The 24,888-nt window shown below is 43.6% G+C and overlaps 1 protein-coding gene and 1 long non-coding RNA gene across 4 annotated transcripts in view; one reads left to right on the plus strand and one right to left on the minus strand.

Annotated features, from left to right (window-relative positions):
- EGFLAM (EGF like, fibronectin type III and laminin G domains) overlaps positions 1-24,888 on the plus strand; it is a 208,877-nt gene that overhangs the window by 138,898 nt on the left and 45,091 nt on the right. Inside the window, exons 7-12 of the mRNA XM_003776579.5 lie at positions 10,395-10,510; positions 11,094-11,412; positions 12,069-12,169; positions 13,270-13,370; positions 16,733-16,877; positions 22,278-22,467. Coding sequence (XP_003776627.2) covers positions 10,395-10,510; positions 11,094-11,412; positions 12,069-12,169; positions 13,270-13,370; positions 16,733-16,877; positions 22,278-22,467 — 972 coding nt within the window. The remainder of the gene's footprint in view (positions 1-10,394; positions 10,511-11,093; positions 11,413-12,068; positions 12,170-13,269; positions 13,371-16,732; positions 16,878-22,277; positions 22,468-24,888) is intronic.
- Positions 4,747-7,773, minus strand: LOC103890612 (uncharacterized). 3 transcript variants are annotated; one of them, XR_008525220.1, is made up of 4 exons: positions 7,701-7,755; positions 6,972-7,026; positions 6,116-6,373; positions 4,747-5,760 (listed from the first exon to the last, which is right to left on the minus strand). It is a non-coding gene; the product is annotated as an uncharacterized LOC103890612 (long non-coding RNA). The 3 variants fall into 3 exon arrangements; XR_008525221.1 differs by having other exon boundaries at positions 7,537-7,742; XR_008525219.1 differs by lacking the exon at positions 6,972-7,026 and having other exon boundaries at positions 7,701-7,773.

Genomic DNA, 24,888 nt, shown 5'->3' on the forward strand with positions numbered 1-24,888 from the left:
ACCGACAAGCTACATCTGCTCTCTTTGCCATCTCACTCTCCCTGATCTAGCTCCTGATTTCTCAGTGCAAGATGTGAATTGAGCCCTCTTCTTTAGGGAGCCAATTGGAGACCATACTACATATGTCAATTTTCGGTTAGTTACCCTGTCTCTCCAAATGATTTATCTTTTCATCTTTGCTTTTCTAGCAGATCATCCCCATAAGGACACAAACGTGTGTTCCCTACTCATAGAAAAGACTCTCCTTATGCTCACAACCCACCACCTACCATTCCATCTCCCTGCTTTCCTTCAAGCTCGAGTTATTGTGTTTACATTCACTGTACCCACTCTTTAAAAGCCTCCTATTCATTCTTCAACCCATCCCAACCTGCTCCCACCCCCAACTATTCATATGAAAACACCAATGATCCACATTTTTTCTGAACATAATGTTGTCCCATAAACATATCACATGCCATTAAATTTCTTTTTAAAAAGTGTAAATGATAAGGAATGTGATATGTACTGCCAGATTATCCCACAGAAGGAGAGAGAGAAAGAGAGAACCCGCCAAAGTGCAAGCTTCCTTTCAAAAGCCATATCCTCCTGATGCTATGAGCAATAGTTTTCTCCCATTAACAGTCAGTTTACAATTGCTACCAAACTTCCAGTGAAAATGACTGACTAGATACATAGATCATATCAGATTGTAACTGGGGTCTTTCAATTAACGTTTATTTTGCATTTACCATGTGCAGAGCACCCTGCAATATTTGGCTCGTATAGAAAACATTCACTCACTCATTTACTCACTCACTCATCTAACAAATACGTATTGAGTGCCTGCTGTGTACATAGCACTGAATTCCTAATGTCAGCCAGCATTTCAGATGTTTAGAAATGTTTTAATCACTTGTCTGAATTTTACACTGTCCACTCCACCTCCAGTCCTGAAGTATTACCACAGAAGGTTGCCAGTAAATTATTATTCATTATTCTCTAAACTTACAAAGGCTCCAAGCCTGAAATTTCTCACACATCATGATGGAAAGATGGCCTTGGGTTTTCCTGCTGTGTTCACAGCCGCTTCTCCCATTATGCTTTGCCTATGTATCTCCGCCATCAGCAGGTGGCAGAGAAGCAGGTGCATAACACCTTGGTCTCTGGCCATCTGCTTAACTTTCCATGGCCCCATTATCTTTAGAAAGGGAGACTCCAAGAGAGAAAGACACAGTGGCATGTGTTTGATTGACTGGCTTATGCACTTCAAAAGGCAACACCCCACAGGGGTTATGCACCATTTGCGCTTCTGCTGTGTGGACGTGCATAAAGATAAAGGCGTCTGAGAAGCTTTGAGGTGAGGGCTCTGGAAGTTACTGGGTGCCTGAGGTGCCATTCTTAGGCTGTGGTCAAATAAGAGTTTCATGAAACGTGCTGAGCATAAAAGAACAAACTATCTGCCTATGGCCGGTACTTAGAGCTACTTTCCCCCACCCGTCCCAACCCTACCATCATAAAAACAAAACGCTGCATTCATTAGATTCATTCAGATTTGAAGGGACTGGTTCCAGCAGATTATTTGGGGGAAAGGGAGGAGCGAGGGAAGCCATCCACATCTTTGCAGCCCCTGAGTTCCTGTGCTGGCTGGTGTTGAGCAGGCCTTCTTCATGCAGAACCCAGCTACTAGATAAGTCACCCAGTAGCTCTTGTGGCTCACTCACACAGCATGTACTAAGTTGCAATTTTTTTAATTAAAATTTTTATCTTTATTTTTATAGAGATGAAGTGTTGCTATGTTGTCCAGGCTGGTCTTGAACTCCAGGACTCAAGCAATCTTCCCACCTCAACTTCCCAAAGTGCTGGGATCACAGGTGTAAGCTACCACGTCCAGCATCAGATTCAATATTTTCTAAGATAGGGTCTAACTGAGCTGTTTGATCACCATGTTTCAATTAGGAATGCATTAGCTGCTGTAGCTCCAGCTATCACAAGCACCTTCACTGCCTAAGCAAATGTAGAAAGCTGGGAGGTTCCAACAGGTGTCCACATGCATCTTAGTGACCCAAACTGTCATATGACTCTCCTTACCACCACCCCATGAGCAAAGGGGACTTGAAAATCCAGTATTTAGCTTCTGTAATATCTACAGCAGAAGCAGGTGAGAGAGGAGGGAGCTGAGGTTGGAATATCTACCTTACCTTCCAACGTGAAGCACAGATTGTCACACCAAGGACCCTCAGATATGGCTGGTCTGAATGTGGTCATTATAAGATCAGGCATAGATCCTGGTTCAGTCATTTTTTTGGCCAGGGTAGCAGGACTGACTTTACTTAAAGCATATAGCCCAAGCCAAAGTGACTTAATGCAGAAGAGCCACCGGGAGCATCAACTCCAGAGGCGCTCTGGGTGTGGATTGTTTTCCAGGAACACTCTGCAGAATGACATCCTTAAGATCCTGGAAAGGTGTGGCTCCCCTTGGGCCTGAACTTTTGCTGTTAAGAACCTAGATGAATGCTGCTGTCATATATTTTTATTATGCCTAAACTACTCCAAAAGTTCACTGTTTCTATTTTCTGTACATTCTGTAAGTTTCTAAAATGTGTCAGGACTGAGTGAGGTTTGAGTGGTACAACAGAAACCAAAATAGATAGTGTTGATTTCCTCAAGGATTTTACAGTCTGGTGGAAGAATTACATTTATGAATTCATCACATAAATAAGCATAAAATTACAAACTCATAATGCCACTAAAGAGGAGAGCTATGAGAACATACCTGACCTTATCTGGGATACAGGGAAGACACCCCTAAGAAAGTGATTTTGAACAGAAATATAAAAGAATTAAAAAGGTAAAGGGATGGGCAGTGAGGGATAAGATTTCTAAGCATAGAGAACAGCATCTGCAAAGGCCTTGAGTCAGAGGAAAGGATGGTTCATCCAAAACATTGAAAGAAGAGCCAGCGCAGCTGGAGCATGGTGAGAAGGAATACATTGGTGAGAGATGAGGCTCAAGCTTGCAGGGCCAAGTCACGTAGGGTCTTGGGAAGACTTTGAAGGGACTCAAGTCACAGGTCTGACCTGTCATTATTCCATCTAACCAACCAATTCTTGAACATTTGCACTGAAAGAGATGACCCAGTTTCTGTCTGTGGCTTACAGCCTCATGGAGAACCATTCTTATTCTGGTGGGTATTAGAGTTTTGAAGAGATGCAATTAGTAGCACTTTTTTTTGCCAACTTTTGAAATCAATTGAAAAATAAAACAACACAGTCAGCAGAGGAAGATGATAAGGATGAAGATGAAGCAGATGAATCAAATGCCATTCTTATTTCTAAAAAGGCTGGGTCAGAAGACATAGCTCACTCTAAGAGCCAAAGTGAGCTTGCAAGCTCCCTTCTGTCCAGTCCAGACTATGGGAGAGCCCACTTGAGGGAAAGTTTGGGTTTGCACGGGAGTCACACCTACCCAGGCTACTGTTTTCCATTATGCTAGGTGGAGAGGGAAGGTAGGAAGAACTGAATTAATTAGTTCCAAATCGAATTCCTCCTCCATCCCCAGGGTCCTTTTTTATTTTTGTTTTAGTTTTTTTTTTTTTTTTGAGATGAGGTCTCACTCTGTCACCCAGGCTGGAGTGCAGAGGCACTATCCCAGCTCACTGCAACCTCCGCCTCCCAGGCTCAAGCGATCCTCCCATCTCAGCCTCCTGAGTAGGTGGGATCACAGACACACGCCACTATGCCTGGCTAATTTTTGTATTTTTGTTAGATATGGGTTTTCGCCATGTTGCGCAGGCTGGTCTCAAACTCCTGAGCTCAAGCGATCCACCCACTTTGGCCTCCCAAAGTGCTAGAGTTACAGGTGTGAGCCACTGCACCCGGGCCCCAAGGTCCTTTGATAGATTAGCTTTCGTCCTTCAGAAATGTGGACCTACTGCTTCCACTTAGCAGCCAAGTCACTGTCCCCATCTCTGTTGGGAGGGAAAGCGGTTGGACAAGAATCCAGCAGTACTTAGGGAGACTCTATTCTCATGATTGGAACTTCAAGAGTAGGGAATAAGTGTTCCTCCCTTGTTGTTGCTGAAAAACATGAAGAGAAGGGACTCAAAATACAACCTGGGCCTTTTGAGTGAAGATGGATTCTGATAAATGACAATGGATCACCTCCTACAGGAGAACACAATGCTACAATCCCCAAAGCATGTGACTTTCATGCTGAACTGACTTCTGTTTGCTTTTTCATCCACATAAGTAAAATTCTCCAGTTGTTTCTTTTTCAAACCTTGCTTGATGTGACAGATGCCTGCAATATGTCTAAATTAAAAGGGTGACTTTTAGGATCACAGAATGTTAGTGCTGGAAAGGATTTCAAGGTCATCAAGTCTAATCCTACTCCTTATTTTATTGGAAAACACAAGACCCAGAGAGATGAAGTGGCCTGCTCAAGGTCACCCAAGCCATTTATGTGCTTCTCCCAGTTATTTGGATTCTATGACTACCGATATTTCCAACTACATCATGTTGATATAGCTGAGAAACTCATTATTTATAGAAAACCTGTGATGCCTTTATTAAAACAAAGCACAAGTTTTTTAATAAAATAAAAGTCACCCTTCTATCTATTAACAAAAATTTGTGTTTTGTTTATAAACTTTTTTTTTTTAAATGGAATAACCCCTGAACTAGTGGTTTGATTATTCTGGTTCTAATAAATGTCTCCTTTTTAAAGTTCTCTTTTCCTAATTAACAAAGTGCCAAGTAGAAAGAGATAAGTTATGCACTTTAATTACAATAACCCCAGGCTACAGGGAGAATTCTTATCACTGGCTTGGACCGTACATTCTGTGCTCACTTAGAAATAACATTGGTAAAAACTTCCTGTAAGCTGTGGATTTGGGATCTGAGGTGGCGGGGCAGTCAGGAAACAGAAGTAGTGAGGCTTTAGTTCCAGGTTTCTTCCATCATGCTGTGCCTGGTTCTCTCTGTGCTCATTTCCTTCTTATTAAAAATGGGAAATGACTATTATCCTGGATTATTATGAGAGAGGGAGTTTGGGATGCTGCAAAGAGGACTGGGTTGCAGCAGCAGGAGCCCAGAATTCTAGATCAACTCTGCCACTAATGAGCTGCTTCTCTGGGCGAGTCTCATGGATTCTTTGAGCCTTAGTTGACTCCTCTGTAAAATGGGCTTGTTGTGTTAGCTGATCCCTGCGGTCTTTCTACGAAAGTTAAAATTACTTTGACTCTAAATCCTTGTGATTCCATATTCCTTTTCCCCTTCTTCCATACCCTATGTTTCCCCAAACTGAGTGAACTCAGGTTTCAAAGAAATACGTTACAAAAAGTGTCAAAACGGAAACAATTTTTACAAAGACCAAAGAACATTATCCATTGAAAAATATGTGCCTTATTTTACTTGTCGAAATGAGCAGAGAATCCAGGATTATTTCCATTCTCATTACGGTATCATTTCGTAGCAGCAGCAATTTGCTTGTGGTCCTTTTCTCTGAGGAGTTCCCTTCAAGAAACAGAATTTCCTAGAGCAGATGGAGGGTCAGTAAGAGATCTCAGCCACCTACACTGTAACCCTTGGCTTCTCTAGGTTCCGGGTTCTTCTGACTGAACTATCTTTAGATACTTGATGCCAAAAAAAATTGTGCAATAGAGTCTTATGGACATTGAACTAGAGTCATATTATCTGATTCTAGAGTCAGAGCTTCCTCTAATGAGATACATGATCTTGATTTTAAGTCAATTCTCTTCTGTGGCCTCGGTTTCCATGCCTGTGAGATGAGAAGATTGGGCTGGATGGTGTTTAGATCTCTTTCCATTCTTACTTCTAGCTTCATTTGGGGAAAAGGACAGGATTGGTGGCAGTTTTGGGGGTCTTTGGATTGGGAGGCAGAGTCCCACCATGTTAAGCAAGGGCAGGACATAGTTCAGCGCTGTGGGAGTGTCTCGTCTCACTCCTCTCAAAGGTGTTGACCTTTGTTGAGTACATGAAGTGTTAGTGACATGGAGGAAGGGAAAGGATATCAAGAAATCTAAAATATGGTTTCTGCCCTCAAAGGATTTACAGTCGAGTTGGTAAACACAAGGACAAGAGTCTAAGGCCAGGAGCCCAGCAGATGTACATACCATCTTACACATGTGTTGACTTTATCAAGCAATGGGCATTTATGCTGATTGGAGGCATATATCTATGGCTGGGTTGCCCCACCCAGGAGAAGATGAAGGAATGTCCTACAAGTCTTGGTGGCTTCTTACTTTGTGGAGTCACCATTTTTCCCAGAAGAGTCTGTTTTCTTTTTAAAATGTTGCTTGATTTTGGTCTTTCGATGGCACACATTCAGCTCTGTCTCCATAGAATGCATGCCCCCTGGGAGAATAGGTAGGCTGTGTGTAAGGAGATAGGAGTGGGAAAAAGATGACAATGGGAAAAAGCATTAACCAAAATCCTAGGGTAAGAAAATACAAGATGCATTCAGGAGACAACTGGCAGGCCAGTTTGGCTATTATATAGCTTTTAAAGAGTATTTTTTAAAAAACAACAAAAACCTGAAAACATAATTAGGATTCAGATTAAGTAGCATGTTGTAGTCAAAAGAGAGACCAAGGATAAAATCTAGCCCTGCCATTCCCCATCTTCCTGCCTTGAGCAAGTTATTTAATCTCTCTGTGTCTATATCTCCACTTGGTAAAATGGAAGTAATAACACCAATTTTATAGTATTTTGTGAGGATTAACTTAAGCAATGTATGAAAAGCTCCTGGCTCACTAAGAATGATCAACATACGGTAATTTTCTCAAATTCTAGGATCTTTCTACCTGCACAGTGGCTTCTTCTGCAATAAGCAATTAGGAGAGCAGTCACTGGACAGACCTTAGATTTGAGTTCAGCTCAGCCAGTTATAAAGTCTTTGATTTTAGGCAAATTACTTAACTACTCTTAACTCAGTTTTCTTATGTACAAAATGGGATTAGTGATACTTACCTTGTAAGATTATTGAAAAGTTTGGAAATATATCATGTTAAGCACCCAATGGTACCTGATAAGAAGAGGAGAGGGAGTAGAATTCAATAAATCATGGTGATGGGGGAAGAAGGAGGAAAAAAGGAGCTGTTTTAATTGAGAACCTTGAATTCTTGACCAAGAAGCCTAGAATTTATGTTGTAGGCAGTGGAGAGTCACTGAAGGTGATTTTTCAGATAGGAAACCATAGGATAAAGATGAAGAGAATCTTAACCTTGTTGAGAATGTGTTAATAAGGTGGACAGGGCAAGGAAGAACAGCCTGGAGGGAGAGAGACCAACCTACTGAAGACAAAAGCCAGCTTGCTTTATGTATGTGCTGTAAAAGAATTATAATTCTTTTACTACCAAATGGATTTCTTCTTCTGGAATCTAACAATTCTGAATATATGAGAGAGGCAGAGATAGAAATGAAGAGCGAGGGAAAGGACAGAGGGGAGAAAGAAAAAGAGAGAGAGGGGCCGAGAGAGATAGATACAGTAGTTCCCTCTCCGCGGGGGATGTGTTCCAAGATCCCCAGTGGATACCTGAAACTGCAGATAATACTGAACCCTATATATGCAGCAGAACTAGCATAAATTTCATTTTCCTTCTTCGCAGTTTCACAGATAGAAGATTCATTCTTGCCATAGATCTTAGCAACCTCAGCATATGATTTTTTTCTTTCCTTAATTCAGTTGAGAATTTTCACCTTTTAATTTAAAAGATGCACTTCATGGCTTCTCTTTGGCATATCTAAATCCCAGAATCACTGCTCTTGCACTGTGGGGCCATTATGAAGTCAGATAATGGTTACTGGAACATAAGCACTTCGATACCATGACAGTGAATCTGACAACTGAGACGGCTGCTGACCATGGGGCAGGGAGCATATGGAGCACGGATATGCCAGACAGAGGGATGATTCATATCCCATGCAGGACGGAGCAGGGCAGCGTGCTATTTCATCATGCTACTCAGAACTTATGAATTGTTTATTTCTGGAATTTCCCATTTAATATTTTTGGACTGTGGTTGATTGAGGGTAAATGAAATTGCAGAAAGCAAAAATACAGATAAGGGGGACTGCTTGCTGTACAAAGACAGAGACAAGAGGAGGAAGCTGTCCTCAAGGGCTTTTTGTGTGAAGACATCTGGCACACAGATACGCTGCATGCAGGTGGCTTGAGAGAACATGCATCCAGGTATAAATCTGGCATCGACAAGTTGACTACTTTAAATAAAACTGGGGAATTGGTGTGGAAGGGGTGAGAACACCACCTCCCCTTTGTTATCCCACCTCCACCAAGATGCGCCAGAACCCCTGAGAACAGCTCACTCCACCCTGTCTCTGGGTCATCTGCATCATCTGCTGACCGCACTTCTCTCTTCTGGTCTGGGAGGAGATTGATTTCTGGTCAACAGCACGCCCCCTGACAAAAATGACTTTCTGCCATTTCCTTCCACTCCATTTTCAATCTGATTGCTATTCTGTTTGGAGGGGTGCTATGGTCGGAATATTTATATCTCCCTCAAATTCATATGTTGAAATCCTAACCCCCAAGGTGGGGCCTTTGGGAGGTACTTAGATCATAAGGGTGGAGTCCTTGTGAATGGGATCAGTGCCCTTATTAAAGAGACCCAAAGGGGCTCGTTTGCCCTTTCCACCATGTGAAGATGCAGTGAGAAGGCACCATCTGTGCCCTCATCAGATACTGCCAGCCCTTTGATCTGGGACTTCACAGCCTGCAGAACTGTGAAAAATAAGTGTTTGTGGTTTACAAGCCATCAGTTTGTGGTACTTTTGTTATAGCAGCCCGGACAGACAAGGTAGGAGGGTGAGTTTGTCTTTGTGAGAATGGTGCGTGACTTAGCTTATTCCGAAAGCAAAATGTCTTTAAGTTTAGTTTATGTTTTTTATGCTTTTTATGTTATTTTTCCTTTTTCTTTTTCACTAGGCATCCAAACACTGGATGTCTAATAACTAATGAGCATCAGCATCCTACCAAAGTCATTTTCTGTTGCCAAAGTTGTTACTGCCCTAAAGGCTGGTGCCTGGCTTGTTCAGTTGAGAGAGGGCAGCAAGTTAGTACCTGTGCTGGCCCAAATCCACTGTGAGGACATGCAGGTGCCCTGGAGCTGCTCTTTAAAAGGCTGCCACCTCCTGGTGGAGTGTTTCCTGTGTGCAGCCTAAATCAGAGCACTGTGGATCAATGGATTCTGCGGATGACAGTTGAATAAAAATGCCAACTGAATATTCCCCAAAAGACGATGCTCTGTATTGACGTCTGAGAGCTTTTCTCACCCACCTTTCAGTTCTGAAAGATTTCGTTGTCCTGCTAAGACGGATGAAATGGTTGACCCCCAAAATGCATTATACGGCCCCCTTTTTTTTAGCTGTGGGAGTGTTTACTATAATCTCCCTTTCTTGTTTTAAAGACCTTTTAGTGAAATTCTTTGTACATCAAAAGTATATATATAACATATAAAAAATATGAATATTTACAGGTACCCAGCACTTACCTTAAGAAATAGAATATGATGGAATACTCTCAAAGGCCCCTGTGAATCACACCTCATTCACATCCCTTTTCTATCTTCCCTTGGGTATTTATGTGATTGTCCTGCTTTTTTAAAGAGTTTAAATTACATATATATGTATCCCTAAGTAATATATTGTTTTGTTTGCTGTTGTCTTTTATATTAATGTCATCAAACTAGATGCGTTCTTTTGCAACTTGTTTTTTTTTGTACGAAATCATGTGAGATTAAGCCATGTTGATATATTAAATGATAATTCATTCCTTTCCCCTACTATATGGTACTCCATTCTATAGATATACTATAAATAATTTAGTCATTCTTTGTTGATGGACATTCAGGATGCTGTTTGTTCTTATAAATAGCATATTTGGAGTATTTTTTACTATTACAAATTCTGATGCTATGAACCTGTTTTGAACATGCCTTTTGGTACACAGGTACAGGAGTTTCTCTAGCTTTTGTAAGTTGGGGTGGGATTGCTAGGTATGAACAAACATCTACTTTGTGAAATATTTCCAAGTATTTCACAAAGTGACTGAACCAGTTTACACAAGTACCCTATGAGTCCTCATTGATCCCATCCTTAGTAATATTTTTATTACCTGATTGACATTTTTGCCAGTCTTGTCAGTATAAAATGGAAGCTCTCTCTGGTTTCAGCTGGCAATTCCTTAGTAACTTATGAGAGGAAACTTTTTTTATATCTTTTGATTATTGACGCTTCCTTTTCTGTGTTGAATTTGTTGTTAAGTTTCCAATACACTGCGTTCCATTTGGTACAGCTCTGCCTGTGGCTGTGTTAGGCTAGACGATAGTGCAAAGGCCTGTGCTGATGAAGGGTTTGCTGCTTTTCTTTGTGAAGGCCCTGAGGAGGCGGGAAGTGGCCGTTATGGACCCCATTATATCACCGACATGGGAGCCAGTGAGGATGATGAAGGATTTGAAGACGACTTAGATTTGGATATTTCCTTTGAGGAGGTAACAATAATCTCTGCTCTTAAAACCCAGGGTGTTTGTGTTTCCTTGCCGAACAAGGCAATTTAGCCAATGGACCATAAACATTTTACTTAAAACTTAAATGGGCCCATTTGCTTTTAACACTGATTTGTTTCCTCTGACAATCAGTCTCCAGGTGCTGATAAATCAGTAGTAGGGAAGTACTAGCCATGCTTATGTTCTGTAGGCAGCTCCTGCCTGCGGACTTCACAATCTGGCAACAACATGTTTCTATTTCCCACCAAGGAAAATTCAGAAAATCAGGTATTATAAGGAAATGAACAATTCCTTGACAAAGTCATGCATCTTCATCATATTAATAAGAATAAATCATGTAATATCAGTTTTACTGCTGAGTTTCTGAGTAATACAGGGAAAAGCACTAAAAGTCCCTGAGCATCAAGCTCTTTGTCCATAAATTAGAGTCAGTGCTGTCTTCCCCATCTCCATCCTAGGGTTTTTGGAAGTGACCATGTTTTCAAGTACTAGGCAACAATTATAAATAAAACAGTCCAATTGCCATGCTCTGTGTTCATCCTGAACCCCTTTCCTTCTCTGGCTTTAGGTTAAACCACTTCCTGCTACCAAAGGAGGGAATAAGAAATTTTTGGTGGAAAGCAAGAAGATGTCTATATCTAACCCAAAGACCATTTCCAGGCTCATCCTCCCTACCTCAGCATCTCTCCCGGTGACCACAGTGGCTCCCCAGCCCATTCCCGTAGAGAGGAAGGGGAAGAACAGTGTGGCCAGAATGTCAAGGCTCTTTGACATGCCTTGTGATGAAACTCTCTGCTCTGCTGACAGCTTCTGTGTCAATGACTACACCTGGGGGGGCTCACGATGCCAGTGCACTCTGGGCAAAGGTGGTGAGAGCTGCTCAGAAGGTAGGCCCTTGGGGGAGAGGAAGAATGTGGTGATGGATTGGCACCATTGAGAGCCAGAGGGCAGTTTTGTGGTCCAAACATAGCTCCTTCTAGTCCCTTCTCCAAGATAAGTACTTTCTTCCACATATTGGTCATTAAATTAACTATACAAGGCAAATTGTGAGGCAACTTTCATTGCTTCTAAGTAGACAGCAACCCTATTTCTATGTATGCCAAACGTGTAGTCCCTTTAAAGCAATCAATAAATCATCCTGATACTATCTTAGAGAGGTAGGTTTTACTATAATCACATCTCTACCAAAATATGCAGTTAAAACTTATGCATGAGGGTTAAGAAGGATAACAACTGGGCCAACTTATATTACATAAAGGTCTGTTTAGCTGAGGGCAAGTGACAGTGGCCCTAAAGCCATTGGTTTCTTCTTAGGAAAGCCAGTGCCAGTCTCCAAAAATGCAGCTTCTTCCTAAGAATTTCAGAAGCTCAAAGTCTCCAAGAATGAGAGTTGTAGGTATAAAAAGTATATAGAAGAAGATAGTGAAGTTGAACAGATTAGTGAGGGTTCTCACTTGATATTCAGGCAATGTTGTATATTGATTTCTGCTTTTGAAGAAGTGGGGAAATAGCATTCTTTTGTGTTGTCTTTTTTCTTCTTCAGATATTGTTATCCAGTATCCTCAGTTCTTTGGCCACTCCTACGTAACATTTGAACCTCTGAAGAATTCCTATCAGGCATTCCAAATTACTCTTGAATTTAGGGTAAGAGGGATGTGTTGTTTGATGAGTGCTTTTTGGACACTTTAACACAGCAATGTGCTACATTCAAAGGCTGGGGGAGAGGAAGGGAGGCAGCAGGGAGAGCGATGAAAGGTAAATACGACACAGAGCCTGTCTCTAAACCAGCTCATGAGACAATAGGAATGAAGAGCACATTCACAACATTCAAGTGTGACAGTGAGGAGACAGTGGGTTTGTATATCACTGAACTCTAGAGTGGCTGGCGTGAAGGTTGCAAGTGAGAATGTTGGGGTCCGAGCAATGTTGTTCACAATAGTGATTTCTCCCAGGCCAGGATTGAGAAGAAACAATGCATTCCCCATTCCAAAATTGTTTAAAAAGAGAGCCCAATTCTCTGTCTTCATTGTGTTAGCTGTCACTGAACAAATAGAAAACTTTTCTTTATGCAAGCCTTGCTTCGTGAGGGCCCAGTGGAGGTTCTCTGATTTGAATCAACTGCAGATAAGAATTCAGTCAGTGACCTCAGCTTAAACTGATTCTTTTGGGTATCGCCAATGACACAAAAAGGTCTGGAGGTCTGGAAAGAAGTCTCATTTGAAGTCATGGCCACAGTGTTGAGTCTTCGAGAAATGACCTGTCTTAGTCTAAGACCACCAGCACAGCTTTTGGCTGAGCTATTCTTACCATCCTTTTCTCCTGATAGAAGGAAAGGAGCAAATGTGCATGCCTCCCCCGAGGGAGGGAAATAGAAAGAACAAAGTGAAAGTGGAATTAGATGTACTCCAGCAACGTCCTCACTGTGACCGTGGTCTTTGTACATTTGGTTTTCTAAGGCTCTGCAGGTGCATCCACAAAGGACAAGTAAAGAGTGGGTCAAAGATGGGGTCACCTTGCTCTCGCCTCACTGCTACCCCTCAGTTTATATCACTGTCATTTGTTTATTGAAAATGAAGTGGGACCAGGTATCTGGGAGTGAATTGGAGCCCACATGTTTGACCCTTTGCAGATAGGATCGTGGAGGAGAAAATGCTCAAGTTTCACATTTGTGAGTCTTTCCAGATGGCGCTTTAAGGAAGGGGAGGTGCTTACTGTTCATGTGGCTTTTGTTTGTATAATCACAGGCGGAGGCAGAGGATGGCTTACTGCTCTACTGTGGGGAGAACGAACACGGGAGGGGGGATTTCATGTCCCTGGCTATCATCCGACGCTCCCTGCAGTTCAGGTAATTCCTGCCAAAAGCCTCACACTCTTTTTTTGTTACATTATCCTACATTATATTTGCATTTTTATAGTATGAAAAAATATATACAGGATAGGTTCTAGTAGATGAAAGAATGGTTTGTATAAGATGAGTATGAACCAGTTTACCAAATACTGGGGTACTGGAATTGCAGGATAACCTATAAAACTTGGGTTTTGGAAATCATTCATTCATTCAGCAGCACCTACAGAGTACCTGGCTCTGGAGATGTTGTTGAGTGTACCTGGTCCTGGGGATGCTGTTGAACATACCTGACGCTGTGGGTGCTGTTGAATGTACCTGGCTCTGGAGGTGGTGTTGAATGTACCTGGCACTGGAGGTGCTGTTGAATGTACCTGGTGCTGGAGGTACTGTTGGATGTAACTGGTGCTGTAGGTGCTGCTGAATGTTTCTTGAGGAGGGTACCTGGCACTCCTGTCGATCCTGAGGATGCAGAGTGAGCCAAAGGAATACAGTTTCTTTTCTCTGGAGCTCTAGTGGATGTGATGGGAAGAAGGCTGGGGTCTTCTCATCTCCTTTTGGCAAATGTTGCTGACAGGTGTGGACTGAGAGGAGCCTCCAACCTCCTATGAGCTCCCCATCCTCATCTTCCTCTGGGCTGTGCTGGGAACTCTTTGGCTTGCCTCCGCTGCCCTCATCGTTTCTCCCCCAACACACTTTGGAAGCCACCTTTAGCTTATGTGTGGTCTTCTGGGGGGCAGAGTTTTGTGGAAGGGTGAAGATTTTAGTGAGTCTTGTGGAGGTGTGCACTGCACCTCTTTGTGAACAACCAATGGGCACCAGCCTTGTCCTTCTCTGTGGTGCACTGGCTGACATCCTAACGGCACCAACCCCCTGCTGCCTGACCTTCAGCATGTGACCCAACCTCTCCAAGCCTCCCTTTCCTCATGGGGCTGTTGTGAGGGTTAAATGAGTTAATTCATAAAAGCGCTTAGAGTAGCGTCTGACCCAGAGCAAGTACTCAATAAGCATCAGCCATTATTGTCTTCTTAAATTACTTTCAGCATTGAAGTGTTTTTGGTTAAGTTGAAGAAGGCTTCTGAGTATCCCACTTGGGCTAGAAAATGGGCCCCCATGCTTTGCTAAATGATTTGATTCACGGAAGTTTGGTGTTAGCCACCAGGATGGGCGGTGGTTTTCACCTTGTGGGGTTCTAGCACTTGGAGGATCAGACAGACTCTCAGTAGCACTGGCAGTTGTTAGCTGGTAGCAGCTCTCCAACTATGTAACTCCTGCTGAGTGAATCTGCTATCCTCCTCAGGGTAAGCCTGTCCCGCAATGCCTCTTGACTGCATCTCACTTCACTGAGGATCTCGAGACAAAGGGAGGGCCTGAGAAGTGGCTGCAGTTAATGCAAATCCTAGTAAGGAAAATGCCGGCCATGACTCCTTCCCCACGGGCAGTCTCAGGATCCATGTGAAAGAGGCCTGGTGGCTATTTGGAAGTTGACCAGAAAGGTCCAAGATTCCACCTGTTAGGCATAGTGACCGTGGGCACCCCTGGGCCGTAGGGAGGTTGGGATAAAAACAAGAATAATGCAGCCATCTGAGGACAACCTTCCTCTGTCTCACCTCACTGCTGAGCCTCCTATGGACCTCGCCTGCATTGAGGTACAGCTAAGCACAGATGGCAGGGCTGGCCAGCTTGCCAAAATGAGCCTGAAGACCTGGATTTTTATATTTTATGAATATCACTGAGCTTTGTTATTTGACAGTTGGGAAAGTCCCCAGAGAAATCCCTGGAAACAAAGTGACTTGCATTCTATTCACTGTACCTTGAATTCACTGTAAGCATTTGGCAATTGCTGAAAACGAGAAGGAGGTCCTTAGTTGCCCATCATTTTCTTTTCTTTTTCTCTTTCTTGTGATTTTTCCTTTACTTTTCTTATGGGTCCTGTCCTTTTCAAAAACAGAGAAGGCTAAATTCCTTCCGAGCAGAAGTGATCATCTACTTCCAGTCAAAAGAAAATGGGAACCGGTTGCGGTGGCTCACACCTGTAATCCCAGGACTTTGGGAGGCCGAGGTGGGCAGATCACGAGGTCAGGAGATCGAGACCATCCTGGCCAACATGGTGAAACCACGTTTCTACTAAAAATTCAAAAATTAGCCGCGCATGGTGGCATGCGCCTGTAGTCCCAGCTACTCAGGAGGCTGAGGCGGGAGAATCGCTTGAACCCGGGAGGTGGAGGTTGCAGTGAGCAGAGATCACGCCACTGCACTCCAGCCCGGGCGACAGAGCGAGACTCTTTCTCAAAAGAAAAGAAAAGAAAATGGGATGTGGATTAGCTACTACCTTTCATTAATTTCTTTTTTTTTTTTTTGAGATGGAGTCTCTGTTGCCAAGGCTGGAGTGCAGTGGTGCAATCTGGGCTCACTTCAACCTCCACCTCCCGGGTTCAAGTGATTCTCCTGCTTCATCCTCCCGAGTAGCTGGGATTACAAGCATCTGCCACCATGCTCAGTTAACATTTGTATTTTTAGTAGAGACAGGGTTTCACCATGTTGGCCAGGCTGGTATCGAACTCCTGACCTCAAGTGATCCACCTGCCTCGGCCTCCCAAAGTGCTGGGATTATAGATGTGAACCACTGTGCCCAGCTTTTTAAAATTTGAACTTTTATTTTTTATTTTTATTTTTATTTATTTTTGAGACAGAGTTTCACTCTGTTGCCCAGGCAGTGGCGTGATCTTGGCTCACTGTAACCTCCACTTCCTGGGTTCAAACAATTCTGCTGCCTCAGCCTCTGGAGTAACTGCGACTACAGGCACCCGCCCCATGTCCAGCTAATCTTTGTATTTTTAGTAGAAACAGGGTTTCACCATGTTGGTCAGGCTGGTCTCCAACTCCTAACCTCAGGTGATCCGCCCGCCTTGGCCTCCCAAAGTGCGGGATTACAGATGTAAATCACCATGCCTGGCCTAATGTCAACTTTTATTTTAAATACAGGGGGTACATGTGCAGATTTGCTACATGGGAATAGTGCATGATGCTGAGGCTTGGGGTACAGATCCCATCACGCAGGTAGCAAGCACGGTACCCAAATGCCCATCATTTTCTAAGTTGCAGAAAAAATCAGGTTAACAAAGGCCCTACATTGAAGGGTCCTATGGGCAGATGAAAGATAACTAGATGGAGATCATCCCCAGGAAGAGGTGCCTAGTTCTTCCCTGTATTGATTTCAACAGCACTTGATATTCATAAACATAATTCTGAATAGACTGACTCTGAAAGAAGCTGTTGACCTGGAAGTGACGTCCATGGTATCTGAAAACATAATGAGCTGGTTCGTCAAAAAATCTTCTTTTCCTTTTCCTCCCCAACAGGTTTAATTGTGGAACTGGGGTTGCCATCATTGTAAGTGAGACCAAAATCAAACTGGGGGGTTGGCACACGGTTATGCTCTACAGAGATGGGCAGAACGGGCTGCTGCAGCTGAATAACGGCACCCCAGTGACAGGCCAGTCTCAGGTATGTATGAGCCCCACACCCTGCCCACCCCACATACCACCCACCGTAAGTCTCCTGAGAAGGGCTTACTGCAGAGAGCCGTGGCAGAGTCTGCAGGATTAAAGTTCTGGATGGGCTTGGTGAGGCCTATTTCTCATGGTGAACCCATGCAACAGACCTTTGATGTGCTCCTGAGTGGTCTTGCACTCCAGGTGAGCTTTCAGGGCACACATCCACCACACATCTACCAAAGAGAAGAACTAAACTTGCAAGCATCATTGCTGTTGGTGCATAGGTCCATGCTGCAGGACTGTGCCCAAGGACATGTTCTCTTTTCCTAAGTACATCAAAGCCAGCGGTAGAAGAAGGCCCATATTGGAAGAATAGAACCCATTATTACTATTATTACTTGGAGGCAGGGTCTCACTCTGTCCTCCAGGCTGGAGTGCAGTGGCATAATCATGGCTCACTGCAGCCTCTACCTCCCTGGTTCAAACCATCCCACCTCAGCCTCCCAAGTAGCTGGAACTACAGGCATGTGCCACCATGCCTGGCTAATTTCTTTTTTTTTTTTTTTTTGTAGAGATAGAGTTTCATTGTGTTGCGCAGGCTGGTCATGAACTCCTGGATGCAAGCGATTCTCCCATCTAGGCCTCCCAAAGTGCTGGGGTTACAGGGATGAGCCACCACACCCAGCCTAGAAGCCATTATTAGTGTCAAACACAAAGCTTGCTTTTAGGGCAGGAGTGTTGCAATCCTGTGGCTTTAGAAGATAGTCTTGAAAGGTTCACTTGGTTCAAAATGCAGGAATAAGCTGTTCGTTTACCTTTGAGGGGGGCCATAATTGTAGGAAATGGTTAAAAAAAAAAAAAAAGTTCGACTGTTGGGCTACTCAGCAAATCACCTAGTATTCACATATTTGTTATGGTCTGGGCAATTTTAGGACTATGTTCAGAATAAACAGTTTGGATTAGCAGCCTGCCAAGGAACTGAGCCTATAATTATAATCAGGCAGGTGTCTGTATTCTCCAGGGAAAAATGTAGCAAGAAAGCCTTTGTTTATATGTCTAGAGCTTCCTCCCTGCCTGGGCTCCTCTCTACTCTTTGCCAGCAAGACACATTATATAAAGCAGTGGTCCCCAATCTTTTTGGCACCAGGGACCAGTTTTGTGGAAGTCAATTTTTCCACAGACCAGGGTTGGGGGATGGTTTCAGGATAAACTGTTCCATCTCAGACCATCAGGCATGGTTAGAGTCTCAGAAGGAGCGTGTAACCTGGATCCCTCGCATGCGCAGTTCACAATAGGGTTCGTGCTCCTGTAAGAATCTAATGGCACAGCTGATCTGACAGGAGGCGGAGCTCAGAAGGAAATGCTCGCTCACCCCGCCACTCACCCTCTGCTGTGCACCCTGGTTCCTAACAGGCCACAGACTGGTATGGGTCCATGGCCCAGGGTTTGGGGACCCCTGATATAAAGGGCCTTGCTGACACCCCGCCTTCCAAAATATAGAAGAAAATATCTCATTAATTTGGATCCCAGTGGTTCCAAAGGAATAAGAATTCAAATTTAGTAAATGTGCATCCAGGGAGATTGTTTATGCTCAGATGGCTAGGTAAGAAAAAGACAGGGTCAGTGAACTACATCAGTGCCAGAACTATAGGCCTAACATGATAAAAGTTAGTTTAATAGGAATAAAGAAACTTCTAGCTTGGGTCCAAAATACTAACAAGAAGACAGAATGGGGAAGCTACAATAGAAGCCTGTGAAAATGTCTAATCGTTTAAAGTGGGGGAAGTTCCATAGCTGTTAACAAACAGGGTCATGTGGTAACAATAAGCTAAAGAAATTATAGGCTGTGTTAACAGAGTCATAGCATCTAAAAAAGGGAGGCGATGATCTTATTCTAGTCTAGTGACTCTGTGATAGCTTCTAGTGACTCAGATGGTGACTCTAATCCTCTGAGAGGATTACATTCACATCTGGATCACATTCTAAGAAGGCCACAGACAAATTGGAGCAGTTCCAGGGGTAGTCACCCAAACTGGAAGATGACTTGAAATCCCTTCGATGATTGATTGAAGGAGCAATGTTTAGTTTGGAGAAGAGAAGATGAAGGCACGCAAGGTGGCTTTTCATTATAGAGTCAAAGGGAGAGTCTTGAGAAAGAAAGATTTACTCCATGGACCCCCCCCACAAGGCCAAAGCTGAATGGAGTGAGCCTCAGGAGGTCGATTTTAGCTTCACCTAATCATACAAAGGGACAGAAGTGCAACAGACTATCTCAGGAGAGCGGGGTATCCTTGGGAGGTGTTCAAGGGGTAACTTATCTAAACTTCTTGTTAGGGATGTACCAGGAATCCAACAGCCAGTGAAAGCTTGAATTATAAGAGTTTTTATATTTTTTGTTAATCTCAAGATTCTATGATTTTAGTGAATATAAGAATTAATTGAGCCAGGCACAGTGGCTCATGCCTCCAATACCAGTACTTTGGGAGGCTGAGGTGGGTGGATCACTTGAGGTCAGGAGTTCGAGACCAGCCTGGCCAACATGTGAAACCTTGTCTCTACTAAAAATATTAAAAAATTAGCCGGGCGTGGTGGTGGGCACCTGTAATCCCAGCTACTCAGGAGGCTGAGGCAGGAGAATTGCCTGAACCTGGGAGGCAGATGTTGCAGTGAGCTTAGATTGTGCTACTGCACTCAAGCCTGGGCTGCAGAGCAAGACTCCATCTCAAAAAAAAAAAAGAAAAGAATTAAGAATTAATTTGATTGCCAGGCACAGTGGCTCACACCTGTAATTCCCACACTTTGGGAAGCGAAGGCAGGAGGATCACTTGAGCTCAGGAGTTTGAGACTAGCCTAGGCAACGTGGTGAAACCCCATCTCTACCAAAAATAGAAAAATTAGCCAGATGTGGTGGCATATGCCTGTAGTCGCAGTTACTTGGGAGGCTGAGGAGGGAGGATCACTTGAGCCCAGGAGGTCAAGCCTGCAGTGAGCCATGTTTGAGCCTATGAATAGCCCTGCACTTCAGCCTGGGTAACATAGCCAGACCCCATTTGTATTAGTCCGTTCTCATACTGCTATGAAGAAACACCTGAGACTGGGTAATTTATAAAGAAAAGAGGTTTAATTGACTTACAGTTCTGCATGGCTGGGAAGGCCTCAGGAAACTTACAATCATGGTGGAAAGGGAAGCAAACACATCCTTCTTTACATGGCAGCAGCAAGGAGAAGTGCTGAGCAAATGGGGAAAAGCCCCTTATAAAACTATCAGATCTCATGAGAACTCACTGTCACGAGAACAGCATGGGGGTAACCACCCCCATGATTCAATTACTTCCCACTGAGTCCCTCCCACGACACATGGGGATTATGGGAGCTACAATTCAAGATGATATTTGGGTGGAGACACAGCCAAGCCATATCATCATCTTTTTTTAAAAAAAAAATAATTAATTGCAAGAAGCTGTAGCTTTATGGATACTCAGGCTATAGATTGCCTCCATACTAGTGAGACTTGCTAAGCAAGTTGTAAAGCAGGACCACAGATGTGGCTGTTTAATAAGCTTTCCTGAGAGACAGTGATTCTATCTTAAGTGGGATTCCCCAGCAACAGACCTGAGATGTGGTGTCCTGTGCAAGTGATGTATTAAGAAAGTGCTCCCAGGAGAAACTGCTAAGAGAGAGGAGACAGACAGGGAAGAAGAGGATATCAGCAAGAGTGAGATCTCAGGCCAAGTTTTTCAGGGTATGGCTTCTGCCTGATCCAATAGAGGAGCTCTGGAGTATAAATTATACCTCAGACTCATCCCAAACTGTTAAGAGCTGTCTTGGGAGAATGTGAATTCCAGGACACTTCCATTTCTCTGTACAGGCAGGCAAAGCAAGCTCCAGGGATCAGAAGGCAACCCTCATCTGAAATGTAAAAGCCAGGTTTGAAGACTATTGCCCGGGATCTTGCGAAGGGCACAGCAAAGTAGCTACCCACCCCATAAGGCACTTTATGCTCTAGAAAAGGATTGAGCTGTCAGGCCTCCTGCTGTGGTCCCAGATCATGGAACAAAACTGGAAGGGCCAGGATGGGATCCAGAAGAAGTGAATTCTGAGAATCTTGGTGAAAGAAGCCAAGAGGACATTTAACTCATCTAATGAAAGCAGCATGCTCAGTGGCTGGCAAACAGCGTAACCTGACCCTGAAAACCCACTTCCTAGCTTGTGTTGAGTCTACTATTTACAAATGATTCTTATCTCTTCATCAGAAAAGATAAAACAATCATTGGATTTTCCACTTGCTGGTAACAGAAGTTTAAAGGATCAAGATTATATTTCAGAGTCTTACACTCTGAACATTTTATAAGTTCTGGCAGTGTGCCTTTCCCTGACACCTTTCCTTACCCTGTAATGCAGATAAATGAGATATTTTGGTCATAAAAAAAGAATGACCAGGCCGGGCGTGGTAGCTCACGCCTGTAATCCCAGCACTTTGGGAGGCTGAAGCAGGTGGATCACGAGGTCAGGAGTTTGAGACCAGACTGACCAACGTGGTGAAATCCCGTCTCTAAAAATACAAAATTAGCTGGGCGTGGTGGCACACGCCTGTAATCCCAGCTACTCAGGAGGCTGAGGCAGGAGAATTGCTTGAACCTGGGAGGCGGAGGTTACAGTAAGCCAAGATGGTGCCACTGCACTCCAGCCTGGGCGATAGAGCAAGACTCTGTCTCAAAAAAAAAAAGGGCCAAGGGTGACTTAATTTTGTCCCACCTAATCTTCAGCTCTGTATTTTGTAAACTTAAAACCTGCGATCCAGATTGTGGTTTGGTCTAAGATGGGAAATTTCCCTACCTCACTGTAAAAAAAAAGAAGTCATATTCATAAGCAAATTTCAAAACACTTTGCATCATAATCTGTTTGGTAATTCCCCCCCACCCCCGCCCACCCCAACAATGTTTCTCTCAGGATATAGTATAAAGATGACTAGGACAGTGAAAAGGTAATTGTTAGCCACTGCATACAAAATTAGTATTATCACCTTTGGAGGCACAGAATAGCCCTAAGATCCTTCCAAAGTACACAGTCAACTGGTGTCAGGACTGGAAAGAGAATGTTTTTGTTGGATGCCTAGCATGGTTCACTGCCTGGTGGGTGAGGCGTGGCTCTGACCTCCCTTCCCTTCCCTTCTAGACATTCCAAAATCCTCCCTTCTGGAAGCACAGCCCTCTGAGAAACTCGCTGAGCTCCCTACGGTAATCGTGGGTTTAATTTTCCAGTAAGGCAAGGTCTTAAAGATAAATACAGATGGAAGAAAACGCTGGGCCTGTCACTGACGTCTTAACCGTGTCCCTCATAAAAATCTGGTGTGTTTTGGCTTTTGATTTTGTTTAGTGAGAGTATTCATGAGTGGTCATCTTTCTTAAAGGGCCAATACAGTAAAATTACTTTCCGGACACCTCTCTATCTTGGTGGCGCTCCCAGCGCTTACTGGTTGGTCAGAGCAACAGGGACAAACCGAGGCTTTCAAGGCTGTGTGCAGTCGCTCGCTGTGAATGGGAGGAGAATCGACATGAGGCCCTGGCCCCTGGGAAAAGCACTCAGTGGGGCTGATGTGGGTAAGTGGCTGCCTGGTGGGTTGGGGTACTCTTATGGGACTTATGTCTTATGGGACTGCCTTTCTGGCTTGGGCCATTGAGGGAGCAGCAACATTAGGTGCTACCCTGGGAAGCTGGTAGCTGCAGAACATCAGGAGGGAGGTGGGCCCCAGGGGTGAGGCTGGTGCTCTGCAGACATGCTGACCCTGCATCTGAACACCAAGATATGGTAACAGTATGGTGCACCAAACCCTGGTTGTGTCCTGCTAGCAATTTGGGCCTCATCATGAAATATGGCATGGTCTTATTGGACAAAGCAACAAGCGATCCAGCCCTTTCACCTTACCTCACCCAGTCCAGTGGAAGAGCCAACACAGTAATGTAAGAAGAGCTTTCATATACTCTCTGTTTCTTAAAGAAGTGGTCAAATTCTAATTTGTGATCACTGTGCCAAACATCTTCTCGTATGCTCTCTCATTTACTTTCACACTAACTCTAAGAGGTAGAAGTTATTATCATGCCCATTTTATAGATGAGGAAACTGGGGCTGGCAGAAGTTAAATCACTTATTGAAAGTAGCAGGCAGAGCTAGGCTTATTTTTAAAGCAATGAGGACATTTATTCTATCACTGAAGGCAGCAGGTAGATAATTCCCAGGTTGGTTAATTCAGGGACTGTCTACTAGAGCTGCCATAATAAAGTACTGCAGACTGGGCGAGTTAAACATCAGAAATTAATTTTCTCACAGTTCTGGAAGCTGAAAGTCCCAGATCAAGGTGCCAGCCAATTTGGTTCCTGGGAAGGCCTCTCTCCTTGGCTCGCAGATGGCCACCTTCTTGCTGTGTGCTCGTGGGATCTTTCCTCCATGTGTGCACACCCCTGGTATGTCTGTATGTCCAAATATCGTCCTATAAGGACACCAATCAGACTGGTTTAGGTCCCCACTCTTACAACCTCAATTAACCTTAAATACCTCCTTAAAGGTACTATCTCCAAATACAGGGAATTAGGACTTCAACTGTGAATTTTGGGGGAAAAGCTGTTCAGTTCATAACAGGGTCTCTATGATATCAGGACTCTGGGTCGATATCTCTATGATACTCTCCTTTTCCCTCACTACTCTAAGCGTCACATTCTCATGACTTTGTCCTTGGCAAGAAATGGCAAGTCTCCTCCTTGAATCTCTTTTCCCTCCATCTCTAAGATGCTATTTTGAAAGAATGCACAGTGAACACCATAGTCTCACTGCCTAGATTCTACCGTTAATATTTTGCTGCATTTTCTTGACCACATATCAATTCATCCCTCTCTCCATTCCTCAGTCAGAGATAGGATTCGATACTCATGACTCCTAGAACAGTTTTTTGTTTTGTTTGTTTTTCTTGTAGCCAATATTATTAGTTGAGCACCTACTTTAAGTAGGCACCATTCTAAATTACTTTGATCTTTCCAAGGTTATTGTGAAGTAGGTGCTATCATTAGCCTTACTTTGCAGATGAGAACCAATGGGGCTGGGCGCAATGCTCATGCCTGTAATCTCAGCACTTTGGGAGGCTGAGGCAGGCAGATCACATAAGGTCAGGAGTTGGAGACTAGCCTGGCCAACATGGTGAAACTCCGTCTCTACTAAAATACAAAAATTAGCCGGGCATAGTGGCACACCCATGTAATTGCAGCTACCCAGAAGACTGAGGTAGGAGAATTGCTGGAACCTGGGAGGCAGAGGTTGCAGTGAGCCGAGATTGTGCCACTGCACTACAACTTGGACAACAGAATGAGACTGTCTTAAAAAACAAAAAACAAAACAAAACAAAACAAAAAACCAATGGTACAGAACAGTTAAGTGGTAGAGTCTAATGTGACCTCGGCCATTCTGGCACCAGTGGCTACCCTCTTAACAAAGTCAACTACGTCAATGGCTACCAAATTGTTTCCCTCCACCTTGTTCACTCCTATAGGTGATGCCATTGTTATAATTATAAAATATGAAGTTTACTTAACAAAAAAAGTTTACCATCCATTGATTACTTGGTCAAAGTAAACAGTAAGCAGCAATGACTGAAACAGTTATTAAAGCTGTCACTGTGGTAGGACAATGTCTCCAAAATCTGTCTTCTTTCTGTGATGATTCAGAACATATGAACTAGCCATTCCATCAGGAGTCACATGCCTTGTTTATGAGCCTGGACTCTGAAGGCAGATTGCCTGGATTTGAAAAATTTTTGCAACTCAGTCTCCCCATCTAGAAATAGTATCTACCTCATAAGATTATTTTGTTTAAATGAGTTGTGGTGCGTAAAAAGCACTTAGAATAGGGCTTTGCACATCACAAACATTTCATAAACGTTTCCTGTTATTAATATTGTTATTCATATTCTAACCCTACCCATCAAATCAGCTATAATCTGTTTCTTCAGGGGAACAGCCCTGAATAAATCTGGC

The sequence above is a fragment of the Pongo abelii genome, chromosome 4, assembly GCF_028885655.2.
Source record: "Pongo abelii isolate AG06213 chromosome 4, NHGRI_mPonAbe1-v2.0_pri, whole genome shotgun sequence".
Taxonomy (NCBI): domain Eukaryota; kingdom Metazoa; phylum Chordata; class Mammalia; order Primates; family Hominidae; genus Pongo; species Pongo abelii.